Source organism: Phalangium opilio, unplaced genomic scaffold (assembly GCF_054372755.1).
Source record: "Phalangium opilio isolate 3A_F unplaced genomic scaffold, DU_Popi_V2 ptg000045l_1, whole genome shotgun sequence".
Taxonomy (NCBI): domain Eukaryota; kingdom Metazoa; phylum Arthropoda; class Arachnida; order Opiliones; family Phalangiidae; genus Phalangium; species Phalangium opilio.
Window position 1 is genome coordinate 501,974 of NW_028324168.1, and position 18,784 is coordinate 520,757.

General features: G+C 38.6%; 7 protein-coding genes across 7 annotated transcripts in view; 6 read left to right on the top strand and 1 right to left on the bottom strand.

Moving 5' to 3' along the window:
• viaf (viral IAP-associated factor) overlaps positions 1 to 18,784 on the bottom strand; it is a 32,568-nt gene that overhangs the window by 9,963 nt on the left and 3,821 nt on the right. The window lies entirely within an intron of this gene.
• LOC149676537 (gastric triacylglycerol lipase-like) lies at positions 1,702 to 3,498 on the top strand. Its single transcript, XM_089837580.1, has 5 exons — positions 1,702 to 1,781; positions 1,852 to 1,986; positions 2,070 to 2,141; positions 2,793 to 2,861; positions 2,938 to 3,498. The coding sequence occupies exons 1-5, from the start codon at positions 1,707 to 1,709 to the stop codon at positions 3,172 to 3,174; spliced, it is 588 nt and encodes a 195-aa protein (XP_089693706.1). The 5' UTR covers positions 1,702 to 1,706; the 3' UTR covers positions 3,175 to 3,498.
• Positions 4,941 to 5,610, top strand: LOC149676538 (gastric triacylglycerol lipase-like). Its single transcript, XM_089837585.1, has 2 exons — positions 4,941 to 5,007; positions 5,269 to 5,610. Exons 1-2 carry the CDS (start codon positions 4,990 to 4,992, stop codon positions 5,509 to 5,511), a joined length of 261 nt encoding a protein of 86 aa, XP_089693711.1. The 5' UTR covers positions 4,941 to 4,989; the 3' UTR covers positions 5,512 to 5,610.
• Positions 5,887 to 7,018, top strand: LOC149676539 (gastric triacylglycerol lipase-like). The gene is made up of 3 exons (XM_089838524.1): positions 5,887 to 6,217; positions 6,271 to 6,569; positions 6,721 to 7,018. Exons 1-3 carry the CDS (start codon positions 6,071 to 6,073, stop codon positions 7,016 to 7,018), a joined length of 744 nt encoding a protein of 247 aa, XP_089694650.1. The 5' UTR covers positions 5,887 to 6,070.
• On the top strand, positions 7,021 to 8,327 carry LOC149676540 (gastric triacylglycerol lipase-like). The gene is made up of 3 exons (XM_089837583.1): positions 7,021 to 7,379; positions 7,469 to 7,537; positions 7,799 to 8,327. Exons 2-3 carry the CDS (start codon positions 7,520 to 7,522, stop codon positions 8,039 to 8,041), a joined length of 261 nt encoding a protein of 86 aa, XP_089693709.1. The 5' UTR covers positions 7,021 to 7,379; positions 7,469 to 7,519; the 3' UTR covers positions 8,042 to 8,327.
• On the top strand, positions 8,417 to 18,567 carry LOC149676541 (uncharacterized). The gene is made up of 16 exons (XM_089838526.1): positions 8,417 to 8,747; positions 8,801 to 9,099; positions 9,251 to 9,545; positions 12,355 to 12,665; positions 13,211 to 13,361; positions 13,422 to 13,514; positions 14,003 to 14,152; positions 14,213 to 14,284; positions 14,349 to 14,417; positions 14,768 to 14,905; positions 16,615 to 16,809; positions 17,342 to 17,655; positions 17,723 to 17,966; positions 18,027 to 18,179; positions 18,278 to 18,349; positions 18,428 to 18,567. Exons 1-16 carry the CDS (start codon positions 8,601 to 8,603, stop codon positions 18,521 to 18,523), a joined length of 2,799 nt encoding a protein of 932 aa, XP_089694652.1. The 5' UTR covers positions 8,417 to 8,600; the 3' UTR covers positions 18,524 to 18,567.
• Positions 9,589 to 11,694, top strand: LOC149676542 (gastric triacylglycerol lipase-like). Its single transcript, XM_089837577.1, has 5 exons — positions 9,589 to 9,672; positions 10,519 to 10,662; positions 10,737 to 10,808; positions 11,204 to 11,272; positions 11,347 to 11,694. Exons 1-5 carry the CDS (start codon positions 9,592 to 9,594, stop codon positions 11,587 to 11,589), a joined length of 609 nt encoding a protein of 202 aa, XP_089693703.1. The 5' UTR covers positions 9,589 to 9,591; the 3' UTR covers positions 11,590 to 11,694.

An 18,784-nucleotide genomic window follows, 5' to 3' on the forward strand; every position in this document is an offset into this window, starting at 1 on the left:
ACCTACATCAATCTCTAGAAAACCCCAAAGGAACACCCCCTTGAGAATATAACGGTTAACATCTCTATTTTCACCGCTTTGAACGACGAGTTAAGCGACCCAGCCGACGTCGCCACACTTAAACCCAGGCTTAAAAATCTAGACTTGGATCACCAAGTATCCGACCCCTCTTTCAACCACATTGATTTCATCTTAGCCATCGACGCTCGCAAACTCGTTTACGAAGCTTTAATCAATCAACTAAGCAAATATTAACGAGCAATTAACCTATGGAACTTACCATTAAAGGAATGTAGCCTGCTTACGAAATAAACTGAATTTGAAATGAATAATATTCGCACCTTGGGTTTTGAAAATAAGAACGATGTGGTTCGCTTTTATCTTAAGCCTATTTGTAATTTCGTTAAGGGTCATTTGCGCCCAGAACATAACCAACGGTAACCGGACATATATGACCTTGGATAGAAAATGGAAGGTAAACCAACCGGATGTAGGAAGAAACATCGTAAGTTAATTATTTATGAAAATAACCACGTTCTTATCTGGTTGAACTAAGTGGGAGGAGTCTAACCTAGTATCGCGCGTTTTACCATGATTTTACGCAGTCGGAAATAATAACTAGCTTCGGATATCCTGTGGAACGTCATTACATCATAACGAGTGACGGATATATTTTACTAATGCATCGAATGCCGCCTAAAAAACCGACGAATAAGGTCGTCGTTTGCATGCACCCTCTCGAAGGATCTAGTGGCGCTTACGTCATGAACATGCCTAACCAATCATTGGGATTTTTACTACACGACCGGGGATATGACGTATGGATGGGTAACGCCAGGGGAAACACGTATTCCCGGAAACACGTTAGACTTAACCCTGAGAACAAAGAATTTTGGATGTTTTCGTAATTTAGATAATAGGGCTTGATGATTTTCATTCTCATCAAGTCTTACTATGCAGGGTACATGACATTGCCACAAAGGATTTACCAGCGGCAGTCGACTATATCTTGGAGAAAACTGGACAGAAAACATTACATTACGTTGGCATGTCCATGGGAACAACAACACTCTTGATACTGCTCTCTGAAAAACCGGAATACAACAAAAAAGCAAGTACATCCACCAACCCGGTCGTTCGAAAATTGTTAGGTACCAAAGGCCAATAAGCCTTTTTGCTAGATGTGGTTATGTATGTGTAAGAAAATAATGTACCCCAACCGTTGGACCATCTCGAATGTTACCTTAGCGAGTTAGAAAACATGAATAATATACTACCAAGAAGTGATATCTAGTTTACTAGGGAGAAGAAATAAGATGCCAAAGTATTCGCGCGCCATAGTCCCATCCCCCTTTCAAAATACAAGGGGGACGTAAAAGGAGGCCGGGATATTTATTTCGCCTCTCCTCAGTCGGAAAATACATAATTTTCGTCATTCGCGTCGCGCTGACGTGAGTTTACAAGAACCAATGAGATGCTGGTTGTAATTTTGAGGCGAGGATTAACTCCGAACCTACGTTTGGACTGGAGATAAAGCTAGAAATGTGGCGAATTTATACCTTCTCCCTAATAAACTAGATATCACTTCTTGATACTACATTAGCACACACGAAACTAAAACGCCCTCCCCACTCCCAACCACACCTAGCTAACACGGAAATTTTATTAACGTGACTTGTTTATTGTAGATGAGGTCCGTGATGTTGATGGCACCCGTAGCTAACGTGACGTACATGACAAACTCACTCAGATTCGTCATACCTTTGGGATTAGATAAGAAAGTAAGTTCAATTAGGCTAAATGTTGACAATATCTTGGATCTATAGATTATTATTATTTTTTAATTTCTAGGTCGGCTACGGTTCGGTTCTAGCGAGTAAGGAATTGCTCGATTTATTATCGTCCTTACTCTATGAACCTTGCTCTGATGACGTATGTCTGGCCTTCGAGGTTTTTGGGGACGTATTTGGCGACGGTCAGAACAAGGTATATACTTGAACTAAAACTAAATTTTGAATATCGGAGAGCCGCTCGCCTGTAAAAGTCAACATTGACTTTTATCGTTTCAGAGTCGATATCAAACCTATATGAATATAATACCTGCCGGGACTTCGTGGGCAACTGTTCTTCATTACTGCCAAGTAATTAACAAACCTCAATGAGTCCCGCTTGTGCGGCTTGTTCCCACCCTGATCCCCCATCCCTATAGAGAGATTTCGTTTGGTGGAGGAGCTATGATTCGTTAGATAATTTTCATGGCCATATTGGTGGGTCAGTACAGATAGAAGGCTGAAACCCACCAATATGGCTACCAAAATCGTTGTAATGTTCAAGGAGGGTGTGACGTACTACCTTGAAGAAGAGAAGAATGGTGTGGCAATACCCTTACATATAGCGTTACCTCTGTACCTACACCTACGGCACCGAAGTCCTCCCAGCATCCTCAGCGTTTAGGTAGGGTCGTATACCGTCGTACAGTAAAGAATCGTTAAGGACGCCCCCTTTGTCTTAAAAATACAAGCTAGTTCTCATACAAATGCATTGGCACTACGTGACAGCACATAACAATCGCCTACGGACGGGTAAGGGCGTGCGCAAGGTACACTGGGAGACTTTCAGTGCCGAAGATCGCTCATCATTTTTACCACTCCATCTTACCTCATTTCTCCCTGGTACTACTCAAGAAACTGAAATCTCTTTATTCTTTAAAAAATAAGTCGTCAAAATTTAAATGATTCTTAAAAGTTTGACACGAATTTTATTAAATAATCAAAAATTTTAAATTCCGTTAGAATAATTACTTCAAAAGATTCCAGTCTTACGATTGGGGAAAGGAATTGAATTTACTGAAATACGGTCAGGTAATAACATTGGTGGATTCACTTAGCGCATTGACCATCATAATCACTTAATTAAAAGACGCCATTACCTCTTCAGGCAACTCCTAAAGAATACAATCTCGAGAACGTATCGGCTAAAATTTCAATTTTCTGGTCTTTAAACGATAATTTTGGGGATCCAGTGGATATCGCGATATGGTCCAAAAAAATTAAGAATTTGGAGTTTATGTACGAAGTATCCGACCCCCTTTTTACGCATTACGACTTCATCATCTCGACGAAAGCCGCCGAATTAGTTTACGGAACTTTGTTGAACGAATTAGATAAATATTAAATAAGGAATTCCTAAAAACAACCACGATCTGCTATTTTATTTACGCTATATTGCTAAAATACCAATACCCGAAATGTAATTAAAATATTTATGGGCATTAATTTCGCCTTTAGTAATTAAACCATGGAACCCATAAAAAGTTGAACAAAAGCAAAACTCTTTAGATCCTATTTATTTCTTTCTCATTCGATTGAACGCATCGTTTTGGTTTTAATATCGAGAGTCATGTTCGTCAGCCTAAGCCTCGTTGTATTTTTGTTGTTCACGACAGTTCGAGGGGAAAATGTGAACCCTTCCAATAACGACAGACCACTAAACCTAACCCTTAAGGAAGCGTTCGAACCGGAAGACCCAGATGCCACCAGAACCGTCGTAAGTTGCCTATACCATTCTTTGTTACTATTTTTAATGACTAAATTACACAGCCGGAATTAATAACTAGTAAAGGTTATCCATTCGAAAGTTATGACGTCGTAACCAGCGATGGTTATATCCTAGAAATTCATCGAATTCCTCCTAAAAGACCAACGAACGAAGTCGTTTTCCTAATGCACCCACTTACATCGTGTAGTGGCGCTTACGTCATAAATTTGGCTAACCAATCATTAGGTTTCATACTTCACGACAGAGGGTACGACGTCTGGTTGGGTAACGCAAGAGGAAACCCTTTTGCGCGGAGACACAAGACCCTTGATCCCTTCGGCAGACAATTCTGGATGTTCTCGTAAGAGACGGGTTCTTTAAGTTTTCGATCCATCGGCAAATTAAGCTCGAATCGATCCATCGGCAAATTAAGCTCGAATCGATCCATCGGCAAATTAAGCTCGAATCGATCCATCGGCAAATTAAGCTCGAATCGATCCATCGGCAAATTAAGCTCGAATCGATCCATCGGCAAATTAAGCTCGAATCGATCCATCGGTTAAAGTGCCATATATCGGTCATCGATACCGATATAATTTCGGTTTGTGTCCATCACTAGTTAATTGTTTAAATCGCTTTACGTTCAGAGTTCACGATATTGCCATGAAAGATGTGCCAGCCATGATCGATTATGTTTTGGAAAAAACTAATCAACGGCAACTACATTACATCGGCATGTCCATGGGAACAACCGTGTCGTTTATCTTACTATCGCAACAACCCGAATACAATCAAAAAGCGAGTTATTTGCTAACTTTCTTGGTGCTTCTTTCAAACCACATTAACGTCTCTCAATTGTTTTCGCAGATGAAGTCCGTCATGTTAATGGCACCGGTAGCAAACGTCACTTACATGTCGAACGTAATCAAATACATCGTTCCACTGGGACACGATAAAATCGTAACAAAAACATTCGAAATTTTGGAAACATTTGAAATGATCGAATGCTCTTTTAGCACTTTTAGGTTGGGAAAAACTCAAACGGTGCATATATAGCCGATAAAGAATTCATAGATTTCGTTCTGGACCTCTTATGTTTTATGGGAGATAGTAAAACTTGTAAAAACTTCGCTAGCTTAACCGGTTTAGATATGGGATCGTATAACAAAGTATATTTCTCGTACCGTAAAATTAACATGGATGATGTATAATTTCATAACCAGTGACTTTACATTTTTAGAGTAGAATAGATGTCTACACCACAGTAACCCCAGTTTCAACATCATGGCCCACTGTTGTTCATTACTCTCAAGTAACCAACCACGTCCTTACACTTCTTTTAAATAATAAGCGCCCATTACTACTTTTATGATTATTGTAAATTATTATTATTATTTTCAGAACTGCCACGAGAAAAGATTCCAAGCTTATGATTGGGGCGTGACAACTAACATGATAAAATATGGACAGGTAATTAGGATAATTAGAGTGATCATCGTTAACTGACTCGATAAGTCTTAGCTATAGTTCGTAAGGGGTAAAATATTATTCGGGGTTGGGATCAAGGTATCCCCGAATAAAACAAGTCGGGGTCGCACACGTTGGGGCAGAGGTCGGGGTAAGACAAGTATTAAGAGAATACAGTGTGTCATCCTTCTTATATTATCCCCTTCTGATCTCAGGAACCGGGGTCCCCATACGAACAGTAATCTTAGCATATTTAATCTTTAGGAAACTCCGATAGAATACGACATATCGAAAATCACGTCTAAAATCTCGATATTCACGACTCTAAGTGATGATTTTACTAGTCCAACGGAATTGGCCCTATGGAAACCCAAAATCAAGAATCTAGACTATCATTACCGAGTACCGGATGTTCGTTTTACACATTCTGACTTTCTGGCGTCCACTGACGCCGCTAAACTAGTTTACCCAGCCCTTCTTGGACAATTAGGCAAATACAGAGGATAATTAACTATATACTTCCTAATGACCAATTAAAATTTATTGTCGAAAATTAATCTTTAACTGATGAACTGTAATAAAAAATAATATTAAAGAATCTGGACTTGCTAACATCGTTTTTTATTTCTTATTATTAATATTTCGATGAGAGTCCTCCCAGCATCCTCAGCGTTATAGGGTTAACCGTAAAGTACGACCCCTCTGTCTTAAAAATAGAAGCAAGTTCTTATACAAATACAATGGCTACGCGTCAGCACTTAACAATCGCCTACGGTCAGATAATAAAGATATTCACATGGCGTCGTTATCTCTTCAGGCAACTCCTAAAGAATACAATCTCGAGAAATTCCTAAAAACAACCCGATCTGCTAAAATTTTCATTACAATATATTGCTTAAATACAAATCCAAGAAATGTAATTAAAAAAGTTAAGGGCATTAATTTTGTCTTTAGTAATTAAACCATGGAACCCATAAAAAGTTGAACAAAAGCAAAACTCTTTAGATCCTATTTATTTCTTTTTCATTCGATTAAACGCATCGTTTTGGTTTTAATATCGAAAGTCATGTTCGTCAGCCTAAGCCTCGTTGTATTTTTGCTGTTCACGACAGTTCGAGGAGAAAATGTGAACCCTTCCAATAACGACAGACCACTAAACCTAACCCTCAAGGAAGCGATCGAACCGGAAGACCCAGATGCCACCAGAACCGTCGTAAGTTCCCCATACCATTCTTTGATACTATTTTTAACGACTAAATTACACAGCCGGAATTAATAACTAGTAAAGGTTATCCATTCGAAAGTTATGACGTCGTAACCAGCGATGGTTATATCATAGAACTTCATCGAATTCCTCCTAAAAGACCGACGAACGAAGTCGTTTTCCTAATGCACCCACTCACATCGAGTAGTGGCGCTTACGTCATAAATTTGGCTAACCAATCATTAGGTTTCATACTACACAATCGAGGGTACGATGTCTGGTTGGGTAACGCAAGAGGAAACCCTTTTGCGCGGAGACACAAGACCCTTGATCCCTTCGGCAAACTATTCTGGATGTTCTCGTAAGATAGGGGTTCTTTAAGTTTACGATCTATCGGCAAATTAAGCTCGAATCGATCTATCGGTTAAAGTGCCATATATCGGTCATCGATACCGATATCATTTCGGTTTGTACCCATCACTAGTTAATTGTTTTAATCGCTTTACGTTCAGAGTTCACGATATTGCCACGAAAGACGTGCCAGCCATGATCGATTATGTTTTGGAAAAAACTAATCAACGGCAACTACATTACATCGGCATGTCCATGGGAACAACCGTGTCGTTTATCCTACTATCGCAACAACCCGAATACAATCAAAAAGCGAGTTATTTGCCAACTTTCTTAGTGCTTCTTTCAAACTCGTTAATTGTTTGCGCAGATGAAGTCCGTCATGTTCATGGCACCGGTGGCAAACGTCACTTACATGTCGAACGCAATCAAATACATCGTTCCACTGGGACTCGATAAAATAGTAACAAAACATTCCAAATTTTGGAAACATATAGGGATCGGAAACAAATTGAAATGATCGAATGCTCTTTTATCACTTTCAGGTCGGGAAAAACTCAAACGGCGCGTTTATAGTCGATAAAGAATTCATAGATTTCGTTATGGACCTCTTATGTTTTATGGGAGATAGTAAAATTTGTAAAAACTTCGCTGGCTTAGCCGGTTTAGACATGGGATCGTATAACAAAGTATATTTCTCGTAACGTAAAATTAACATGGATGGTGTGCAGTAACGTTACATTTTTAGAGTAGAATAGATGTCTACAGAACCGTAACCCCAGTTTCAACATCATGGCCCACTGTCGTTCATTACTCTCAAGTAACCAACCACGTCCTTACACTTCTTTTAAATAATAAGCGCCCATTACTACTTTTATGATTATTGTAAATTATTATTATTATTTTCAGAACTGCCACGAGAAAAGATTCCAAGCTTATGATTGGGGCGTGACAACTAACATGATAAAATATGGACAGGTAATTAGGATAATTAGAGTGATCATCGTTAACTGACTCGATAAGTCTTAGCTATAGTTCGTAAGGGGTAAAATATTATTCGGGGTTGGGATCAAGGTATCCCCGAATAAAACAAGTCGGGGTCGCACACGTTGGGGCAGAGGTCGGGGTAAGACAAGTATTAAGAGAATACAGTGTGTCATCCTTCTTATATTATCCCCTTCTGATCTCAGGAACCGGGGTCCCCATACGAACAGTAATCTTAGCATATTTAATCTTTAGGAAACTCCGATAGAATACGACATATCGAAAATCACGTCTAAAATCTCGATATTCACGACTCTAAGTGATGATTTTACTAGTCCAACGGAATTGGCCCTATGGAAACCCAAAATCAAGAATCTAGACTATCATTACCGAGTACCGGATGTTCGTTTTACACATTCTGACTTTCTGGCGTCCACTGACGCCGCTAAACTAGTTTACCCAGCCCTTCTTGGACAATTAGGCAAATACAGAGGATAATTAACTATATACTTCCTAATGACCAATTAAAATTTATTGTCGAAAATTAATCTTTAACTGATGAACTGTAATAAAAAATAATATTAAAGAATCTGGACTTGCTAACATCGTTTTTTATTTCTTATTATTAATATTTCGATGAGAGTCCTCCCAGCATCCTCAGCGTTATAGGGCTAACCGTAAAGTACGACCCCTCTGTCTTAAAAATAGAAGCAAGTTCTTATACAAATACAATGGCTACGCGTCAGCACTTAACAATCGCCTACGGTCAGATAATAAAGATATTCACATGGCGTCGTTATCTCTTCAGGCAACTCCTAAAGAATACAATCTCGAGAAATTCCTAAAAACAACCCGATCTGCTAAAATTTTCATTACAATATATTGCTTAAATACAAATCCAAGAAATGTAATTAAAAAAGTTAAGGGCATTAATTTTGTCTTTAGTAATTAAACCATGGAACCCATAAAAAGTTGAACAAAAGCAAAACTCTTTAGATCCTATTTATTTCTTTTTCATTCGATTAAACGCATCGTTTTGGTTTTAATATCGAAAGTCATGTTCGTCAGCCTAAGCCTCGTTGTATTTTTGCTGTTCACGACAGTTCGAGGAGAAAATGTGAACCCTTCCAATAACGACAGACCACTAAACCTAACCCTCAAGGAAGCGATCGAACCGGAAGACCCAGATGCCACCAGAACCGTCGTAAGTTCCCCATACCATTCTTTGATACTATTTTTAACGACTAAATTACACAGCCGGAATTAATAACTAGTAAAGGTTATCCATTCGAAAGTTATGACGTCGTAACCAGCGATGGTTATATCCTAGAACTTCATCGAATTCCTCCTAAAAGACCGACGAACGAAGTCGTTTTTCTAATGCACCCACTCACATCGAGTAGTGGCGTTTACGTCATAAATTTGGCTAACCAATCATTAGGTTTCATACTTCACGACAGAGGGTACGATGTCTGGTTGGGTAACGCAAGAGGAAACCCTTTTTCTCGGAGACACAAGATACTTGATCCATTCGGCAGACTATTTTGGATGTTCTCGTAAGAGACGGGTTCTTTAAGTTTAAGTTCTATCGGCAAATTAAGCTCGAATCGATCAATCGGTTAAAGTGCCATATATCGGTCATCGATACCGATATCATTTCGGTTTGTACCCATCACTAGTTAATTGTTTTAATCGCTTTACGTTCAGAGTTCACGATATTGCCACGAAAGACGTGCCAGCCATGATCGATTATGTTTTGGAAAAAACTAATCAACGGCAACTACATTACATCGGCATGTCCATGGGAACAACCGTGTCGTTTATCCTACTATCGCAACAACCCGAATACAATCAAAAAGCGAGTTATTTGCCAACTTTCTTAGTGCTTCTTTCAAACTCGTTAATTGTTTGCGCAGATGAAGTCCGTCATGTTCATGGCTCCGGTGGCAAACGTCACTTACATGTGGAGCCCAATCAAATACATCGTTCCACTAGGATTAGATAAAATCGTAGCTAAGCATTCGCTGGGAGCCCAGCCAAAGTCCGTCATGTTCATGGCTCCGGTGGCAAACGTCACTTACATGTGGAGCCCAATCAAATACATCGTTCCACTAGGATTAGATAAAATCGTAGCTAAGCATTCGCTGGGAGCCCAGCCAAAAAATTTTAATTCAGGAATTTTTTTCCGGAATTATCGGATTTTATAAATGAGAAAAAATGTGCGTCTAGTCAAATGTGATCTAGATAAAAGAGCTAAATTTTGATAAAGTTTGATGCTAAACCAAGGATGATGAGTGGAGGATGCGTAATTTGAGGGAAATCGGCCCCGCTAACTGTGGAACGGCTCAGGCACTGTGGGCTGCTAGAAAATGGGGAGGAATACTCGGGAAAATGGCAGGTGCTCTACATAAGACGAATCAGAAAGACCGCCCTCCATTTTTCCGAGTATTCCTCCCCCATTTTCTAGCGTCCCACCGGACCTGAGCAGCTGAGCTCCTTTCCACAGGTTAGCGGAACGATTTCTCTCAGATTAGGCATCCTCTACCCCATCATCCTTGGCTAAACTATGCGAAAACTTCGACTAAGTAAAAAAATAGGATATTATAGGATCTTTCATGAAATTATAGGATATTATAGGATATTTCATGAAATTATAGGATATTATAGGATCTTTCATGAAATTATAGGATATTATAGGATCTTTCATGAAATTATAGGATATTATAGGATCTTTCATGAAATTATAGGATATTATAGGATCTTTCATGAAATTATAGGATATTATAGGATCTTTCATGAAATTATAGGATATTATAGGATCTTTCATGAAATTATAGGATAATATAGGCCAGGTTCAAAAAATATAGAATTTTATAGGAATTATACGACCGCTGGGCTCCCTGCATTTGAAATTTTGGAAACATATGCCATCGGACGCGAATTGAAATGATCGAATGATCTTTTATAACTTTTAGGTCGAGAAAAACTCAAACGGCGCGTTTATAGTCGATAAAGAATTCATAGATTTCATTCTGGACCGCTTCTGTTTCAAGGAGGATAATGAAATTTGTAATATCTACCAAATCGTAACCGGTTTTAATTTAGGATCGCATAACAAGGTGTATATTTCTTATTCCCTCCTCATTCACTTGGATGGTGTATAAATTCATAACCAATGACGTTACATTTATAGAGTAGATTAGATGTCTATAGCACAGTAATCCCAGTTTCAACATCATGGCCCACTATCGTTCACTACGCTCAAGTAACCACCATACCCCTCTTTTAACTAATTATTACTAAGAAGCGATATCTAGTTTACTAGGGAGAAGGTATAAATTCGCCACATTTCTAGCTTTATCTCCTTTCCAAACGTAGGTCCGGAGTTAATCCCCGCCTCTAAATTACAACCAGCATCTCATTGGTTCTTGAAAACTCTCGTCAGCGCGGCGACGCGAATGACGAAAATTACGTATTTTCCGACTGAGGAGAGGCGAAATAGCCCGGCCTCCTTTTACGTCCCCCCTTGTATTTTGAAAGGGGGACTGGGACTATGGCGCGCGAATACTTAGGCAACTTATACTTTCTCCCTAGTAAACTAGATATCGCAACTTGTTATTCTTATGAATATTGTAGGTCTACATTTTTTTTTTTTTTCAGAACTGTCATGAGAAAAGATTCCAAGCTTACGATTGGGGAGTGAGAGCTAATCTGATAAAATATGGACAGGTAATTAGCCTAATTAACGCGATAATCATTAATTGACTCTCGGGGAATTATTAATACCAATATTCAATATTTAGGAAACTCCGATAGAATACGACATATCAAAAATCACGTCTAAAATCTCGTTATTCACGACTCTAAATGATGAGTTTACAAGTCCAACGGAATTGACCCTATGGAAACCCAAAATCATGAATCTGGACTTCCATTACCGAGTACCGGATGTTCGTTTCACTCATAATGACTTTGTGGTATCTATCGACGCCGCCAAACTAGTTTACCCAGCCCTTCTAAGACAATTAAGCAAATACAGAGGATAATTAACTATATAATTCCTAATGACCAATTAAAATTTATTGGGGAAAATTAATCTTTAACTGATGGACTGTAATAAAAAATAATATTAAAGAATCTGGAATTGCTAACATGTTTTTTTTTTCTTCGATTACTTCAATGCGAGCAAAGATGAAGGTAATTACATCTTTACTGCTGATTACGTTTCTAGGAGCTTGGAAAACACTAGTGGACAAAAAACAATCCCGTTCCTTCGAGAGACCAGAAGACGAGAAATTGGTAAATACTAGAAGTATATAATACTTCTCTTCGAGAGAAGTGTACGAGCAAAAAGCGGAGGGGTAATTGTAACATGATTCTTTCCAACATTTTACATTTGGAGTGTTCAAGGTTACTAAACCGAATCACATACGCCATGTAAATAGTTCCCTCATCATTACTCTATTAGTGATTAACTATTTTCCAAGGCGCATGCCTGCCCTTTTTGATTAATTTTTGTCCCACGTCCAGACAATCAAGGTTTGAGGGTTGATTGCTGAGGATTTAGTACTAGAAACAGTTATAGAAATCAACTATGCACGGTGCGATGCCCATCTGAATTAAGTTTGATGAGCGGGAGAGCAAACAAAAAGGGGGACTGAGCCTGGGAAGAATCATGTTACGTAACTTAGGTATTATGGTATACAGAGTGTCATCCCCTTCTGTAACTGACCCAACCGTTTGGTTGGAGGTCCCAAAAAATAGAACTGGCAATAAGATAAGTATTTCGCTAATAATTTTCCCCAATTCAGTGCAAACTCGTCAACTCCCAAGGGTTTGACGTGGAATTTCACACGGTGACGACGGATGACGGTTTCATCTTGGGACTCCATAGAATTATCCCACCCAAAAATGTGAAAAGGTCCCGTGCCTTGCCCGTTCTGTTAATGCACGGGATACTGGGAGGTTCCCACGACTTTGTTATCAACACCAAAAACCAGAGTTTGGCCTATGTCCTATCGGAACAGGGGTACGACGTCTGGTTGGGCAACGTCAGGGGAAATACGTATAGCGCCAGGCACAAAAAATACAAAACCAACACGAAAGAGTTTTGGAATTTCTCGTAAAGTTATTATAAATATTATCAAGAATACATACGGCTACTTGGAATCAACGTGTAACCATTTCCTCATCCTATCTAATCATAACAGCATAAGTTTATAAGCAGTGTTCCATAAGTATGACACTACCTATACAAGTTCGTAATACTAGAGACTCAGCTCGAGGTAGTTCGAGAACGACAAGCGAGAATTGAAGTCCATCTATACCTATTCAGGCTATACTAAGCCTTTGACAGCGCCTCACCAGGCGTCACGAGAATCTATGACGAATTTTACGTCGCGAATAATCTACCTCGTCGCCTGTTGCACTTTGGGCGCGCCAAGGAAGGAACTCGCGTTGCTACCAAACCAATGAAATCGTGGTTAGAAAGACGTCAGAATTATGAGGCGTGACGTTCCCGGATAGCACTTAAGCCCGGCCCAGAAAACCCGCGTAAAATTTAAAACGGGATACATTGGTGCACAATGTTTCCTATTAGCCCTAAGTGTTCCTGGCATTACCAAAAGCAAATACAAATAATAGAGAGTTACAATTTACGGGATACAGAATGGACGAAATGGCTCTTTTAGATCTACCCGCCATTGTGGACTACATTCTGAAGGAGACGGTACATAAACAACTGTATTACATTGGTTTTTCAATGGGATCAACCATAGGAATGGCCTTTTTGGCTGACAAACAAGAATACAATGAAAAGGTGAAGTTCTAATGGATCATGCGGTGGTAAGATGGCGCAATATACAATTTGCCCTTACAGGTGAAACTAGCCATATTAATGGGTCCAGTAGGGGCAATCTCTCACGTCAATGGTTTCCTGAGATTCCTGGTCACTCAGGAAATCTTCTTAGAGGTATTGTGCAATTAAGCATGCAATTAACTTGGGAAGAATTATATAATACTTCTCTTCGAGAGAAGTGTACCACAAAGCGCTGCAATTGTAACATGATTCTTCCCAACATACATCCCTTTACATTTGTAGCAAGGTTACTAAAGCAAATCACATACGCGATAAATAGTTCCCTCATCATTACTCTATTAGCGCTGCTGAACTATTTGCCAAGGCGCATGTGCTTGTAAATTTTTGTCCCCCACGTTAAGACAATCAAGGTTTCTGGGTTGATTGCTGAGGATTTATTAAATACCAAGCAGTTATAGAAATCACCCTATCACGGTGCGATGCCCATCTGAAGTTTGATGAGCGGGAGAGCAAACAAAAAGGGCTCCCTCGCCTGGGAAGAATCATGTTACATAACTAAAGTATTAAGAGGATGCAGAGTGTCATCCTTCTTCTATTATCCCCTTCTGATAGGAATTATTAAAATACATATATTTTTTTAGGACATAGTTGGGCAAAAAGCTTTTCTCCCCAATTCCCAAAAACTGTTGACATTTTCAAGATTGTATTGCGACATTAAAGACCCCTACAGAGAAATGTGCGAAAATGTCTACCTATTAATACACGGACCCAAATCCACGCAAATGGATAAAGTATAATCGAAAATAATAATTACAATTAAATTAATATAATTAAAATACCGATTTTAATAGAGTCGTATGCCAATTTACAATCAATTTAATCCGGCCGGATCTTCAGCTCGGGTCATAGGTCAATACTCTCAAGTAAAATAATCATGTGGGAAAATTAAATCAATTAACTTAATATCTAAGCAATTAAAATTTCCAGATTCTAAAGGCGGACAAATTACAAAAATTCAACTATGGAGAAACTAAAAACTTAAAACTATATGGACAGGTAATTTTAGCTCTTGGTATTAACAAGAAGCGATATCTAGTTTACCAGGGAGAAGGTATAAGATACCTAAGTATTCGCGCGCCATAGTCCCAGTCCCCCTTTCAAAATACCGGAAAATACGTAATTTTCGTCATTCGCGTCGGGCTGACGTGAGTTTTCAAGAACCAATGAGATGCTGGTTGTAATTTAGAGGAAGGGTTTAACTCCGGACTTACGTTTGGACTGGAGATAAAGCTATGTGGATGAATGAATTTATACCTTCTCCCTAATAAACTAGATATCGCTTCTTGGAATTAATAAAACTCTCGAAGTAACTAATCGCTGTTATTTAATAAATTAATTTATTACAGGCCACACCCCCTGAATACGTCATAGAAAATATCCAGACTCCAGTCGCCTTACTATGGTGCCTGAACGATAGCTTAGCCGATCCAGTCGACGTGGCCCTTCTCAAAAAGAGAATTAAGAATTTAAGGGCATTTTATAAGGTACCCTATCCGGAATGGACCCACGTAGACTTCTCTTTGGGAGTTGACACTAAAAAATATGTCTACAACGAATTGTTACGAATATTGGAAGAAGACGCCCAAAAATTCTAATTAATAAATAATGTACAGGGTGTTTCTGATTAGTCTGGCATAAATTAATGGGAATGTTCTTTGGGTGCACGATTTTGAGTCGAAAATGTAACTTCTATCTCCATTTTGTTTGCCACAAGGGACACTGTTTTCAAGTTATGATTTCAAGTGTTTTAGGGATGACCCCTTAATTAAATTAGAAATAATTGCCTTAATCAGTTTCTTAATTAAATTTAAGGGGTCATCTTAACTTGAAAACAGTGTCCCTTAGGGCAAACAAAATGGAATCGTAAAAGTTATATTTTCGACTCAAAATCGTGCACCCAAAGAACAACCCCCCATTAATTTATGACATGTAGACTTACCAGAAACACCCTGTATACTTGCGTTAATCTATGAAAAATAATAAATTTCAATGGGCTTCTTGAATTTTCCTATCCAGGTTGTCAATAAATGTTTAGTAATTATTTGCCGCGAGGGGGGTCAACACTGTTGTTTTTGCTTCTCTTATGGCATTTATGGAACATTCTATTATTAAAAGTTTCGCGGTGTCAAGGACACTTCAGAAAAATCGTACGACATTCATTAAGTAATTGTTCTACGTTAATTAGGCCAAAAAAATAGTTTTTATCTTAATTCCAATAATTAAGTGGGATGATTTGGGAGTTAGTTACGTCACACGTAACAAAAGAATGTTCATCACGTTTTCAAAAGAATGATGATAAATTATAAGTACATGGCCACTTACGCCGCTACTATCTTTTAGAGATAATTGAGGAAAAAGAGCGTCTTAAATCGAAAAAAGAAACAAAAAACATCAATTAGAATTTGAACAAAGTCTGAAAATCTGTTAGTTGTCTATGTCATAAATAGAAAGGTGCTGAGAAGCCTACGAAAGACGACTGCGCCGGGGTTTTTTTTGGGAAATAATAAATCCCTAATTTGGGAGGGATAACGAGTCTGAGTCGTTTCAATGGTTATTTTCGAGAGCGAGGAGATATGTCCAGGGATAGACTTAATTAGAGAAGTAGGAATGGAGAACAGAGTAATGTGGTACCGGACCCCTTTCCACGGGACGGGGGGAATGAAAGTAGAGGCAGATCATAGCGACAGAGGTAAAAAGGAATTACGTATTTTTCGCTGTCCCCCGTCAGCAACGTCATCAAAACGTAGTTTAAGTGAGCCAATAAGATAATTTAAACTTTTCGTTACGTCTTGGAGAGAGTGGCTCTATACTGGGTGGTCTATGAGTCGGACTGAAGTAAATACTAACCGTTCTCCATTCCTACTTCTAAAATTAAATCTATCCCTGATATGTCCTTTAAATTAGATGTAGTTAAGCGAAAATTAAGTATTTTCGGTTTGTGACATCATAAAATATATCTTATCAATTGTGTTTTGGGAACCTTCAATCTTTGAACAATAACAACACTCGAGCTATAGCGTCGCCGAAATAAATCTGTAATATTATTATTACATTTATTGAAGATTAACCCATCTCTATCTATTTATCTAGTATTATCTTTTATAAAATGCCAACGGATTTGATTTTGATAGACCTTATAAAAAGACCCCTAATCGCGCTTAAACGGTATACTATTACTCGGTCCCTACAATAGACGCAACGACGATATAAACATTGCGCTCCTTCTCTAAAAAAAAAAAAACTATATATTATGAATTCCATAAGACTAAACTCGGGTCTGTTTTGTTTACTAATTAGTATAGCCTCTTTTAATTGCTACCCAACTAGTGAAAATGATATATTTGCGGTTCGTGGACCGATAGACGATCCAGATTTGAATAAAAACGTGGTAAGTGTACTCAATTCGTTTTACTTATGACTATTTCCCAAATTCCTTGATTTTTTTCAAACCCATTTCCAAAATTCCCCGAATTTTTAGAAACCCCATTTCCAAAATTCCCCGAATTTTTAGAAACCCCATTTCCAAGATTCCCCGAATTTTTAGAAACCCCATTTCCAAGATTCCCCGAATTTTTAGAAACCCCATTTCCAAGATTCCCCGAATTTTTAAAAACCTCATTTCCAAGATTAACCGAATTTTTAAAAATCTCATTTCCAAAATTCTCGGAATTTTTAGAAACCCATTTCCCAAATCCCCCGACATTTTAGAAACCCATTTCCCAAATCCCCCGACTATTTAGAAACCCATTTCCCAAATCCCCCGACTATTTAGAAACCCATTACCCAAATCCCCCAACTATTTAGAAACCCATTCCTCAAATCCCCTGGCTTTACTAAACCTATTTCCCAAATTCCTGGACGTTTTTCTTTGGGTCTCAGACTTCCCTAAAAAAAACTTCTCACTTCCCTTTTAACCCAAGTCGCAACTAATCACGAGCAAAGGTTACCCAGTTGAAGAACACCACGTGGTGACGTCCGATGGCTACATCTTAGGGGTGCAAAGAATCCCACTTAGGAAACTGACCAGTAACCGGACTCCGTCGAAAGTTATATTATTACACCACGGACTATTCAGCGCCTCCAATGACTGGGTTATGAACTTTAAAAACGAAAGCTTGGGTTTCATTTTATCCGACGCCGGATATGACGTGTGGTTGGGAAACGCCAGGGGAAATACTTATTCCAGGAGACACAAGACACTCAAACCCACGGACAAGCAATTCTGGAGATTCTCGTACGTTATCGTTAATTAATTTAATTTAATATAATATAATTAAGATAACTAAGTTAGTTAATTTTAGATGGGACGACATCGCCTTGTCCGATTTACCAGCGACCATTGATTACGTATTAAACGTGACTGGTCAAAAGCAACTAGACTACGTTGGTCACTCTATGGGGACAAGTATCATCTTCGCCCTCTTATCCCAATCCCCAGAGTACAATCAAAAGGTCAGAAAGGTCATGGCCCTGGCCCCCGTTGCAACTGTTACCTATATAACAAGCGCTATTAGATACCTATGTCCATTTGCTCACGACCTCGAGGTATAATTAATATTTAAATATTAAGTAATTAAATTAACAACAATTATTTTTTTCTAATAGTTTTTGCTTCATCTGTTTGGAGAATACGATTTTCTACCCAACAATTACGTCATTAAATTTATGTCGGATCTCTTATGCGGTAATAAAATCCTTTTCCCAATTTGCGAAGCGGCTATTTTCATTGGTGGATATCAATCGCCTCAACTTAACGAAGTACTTGACATGGCCCTTAACTTTAACAACCTTTAAACCCCCACCAAGTTTTTAATCAAATTTAATTGGACATAAAATTATATTTTATTGATAAATAGACAAGAATCCCCGTTTATCTGCACCATTTTCCAGCTGGAACTTCGACCCCGACTGTTGTTCACTACGCCCAAGTACGACAAGATTAAACCAATTCAAATCGAGATAATTATTATTATGATTATTGATTGTTATCGTTGTTTTTCCCCCAGTGTCAAGTTGCAGGCAAGTTCCAACGATTTGATTACGGTAAACAAGAAAACCTTCGAAGATATGGACAGGTTAGTAGACCAACGACGTTACCTTGAACTCAATAAGAGAGACCCTTTTACGAAAAATGGGTCATCACGACCTTGAAACGTATTTTGAAGGTCATAATTAATCCCGTTATTTCAGGCCACACCTCCCGAATTTCGTATTGAAAATATAACAACGCCCATTGCGTTATTCTGGAGTTTAAATGACCAATTAGCTGATCCGGCGGACGTGGGTCTTTTGCGACCACGAATCAAGAATCTCCTGGACTATTATCAAGTGCCATTCCCCGAATGGACGCATATTGACTTCGC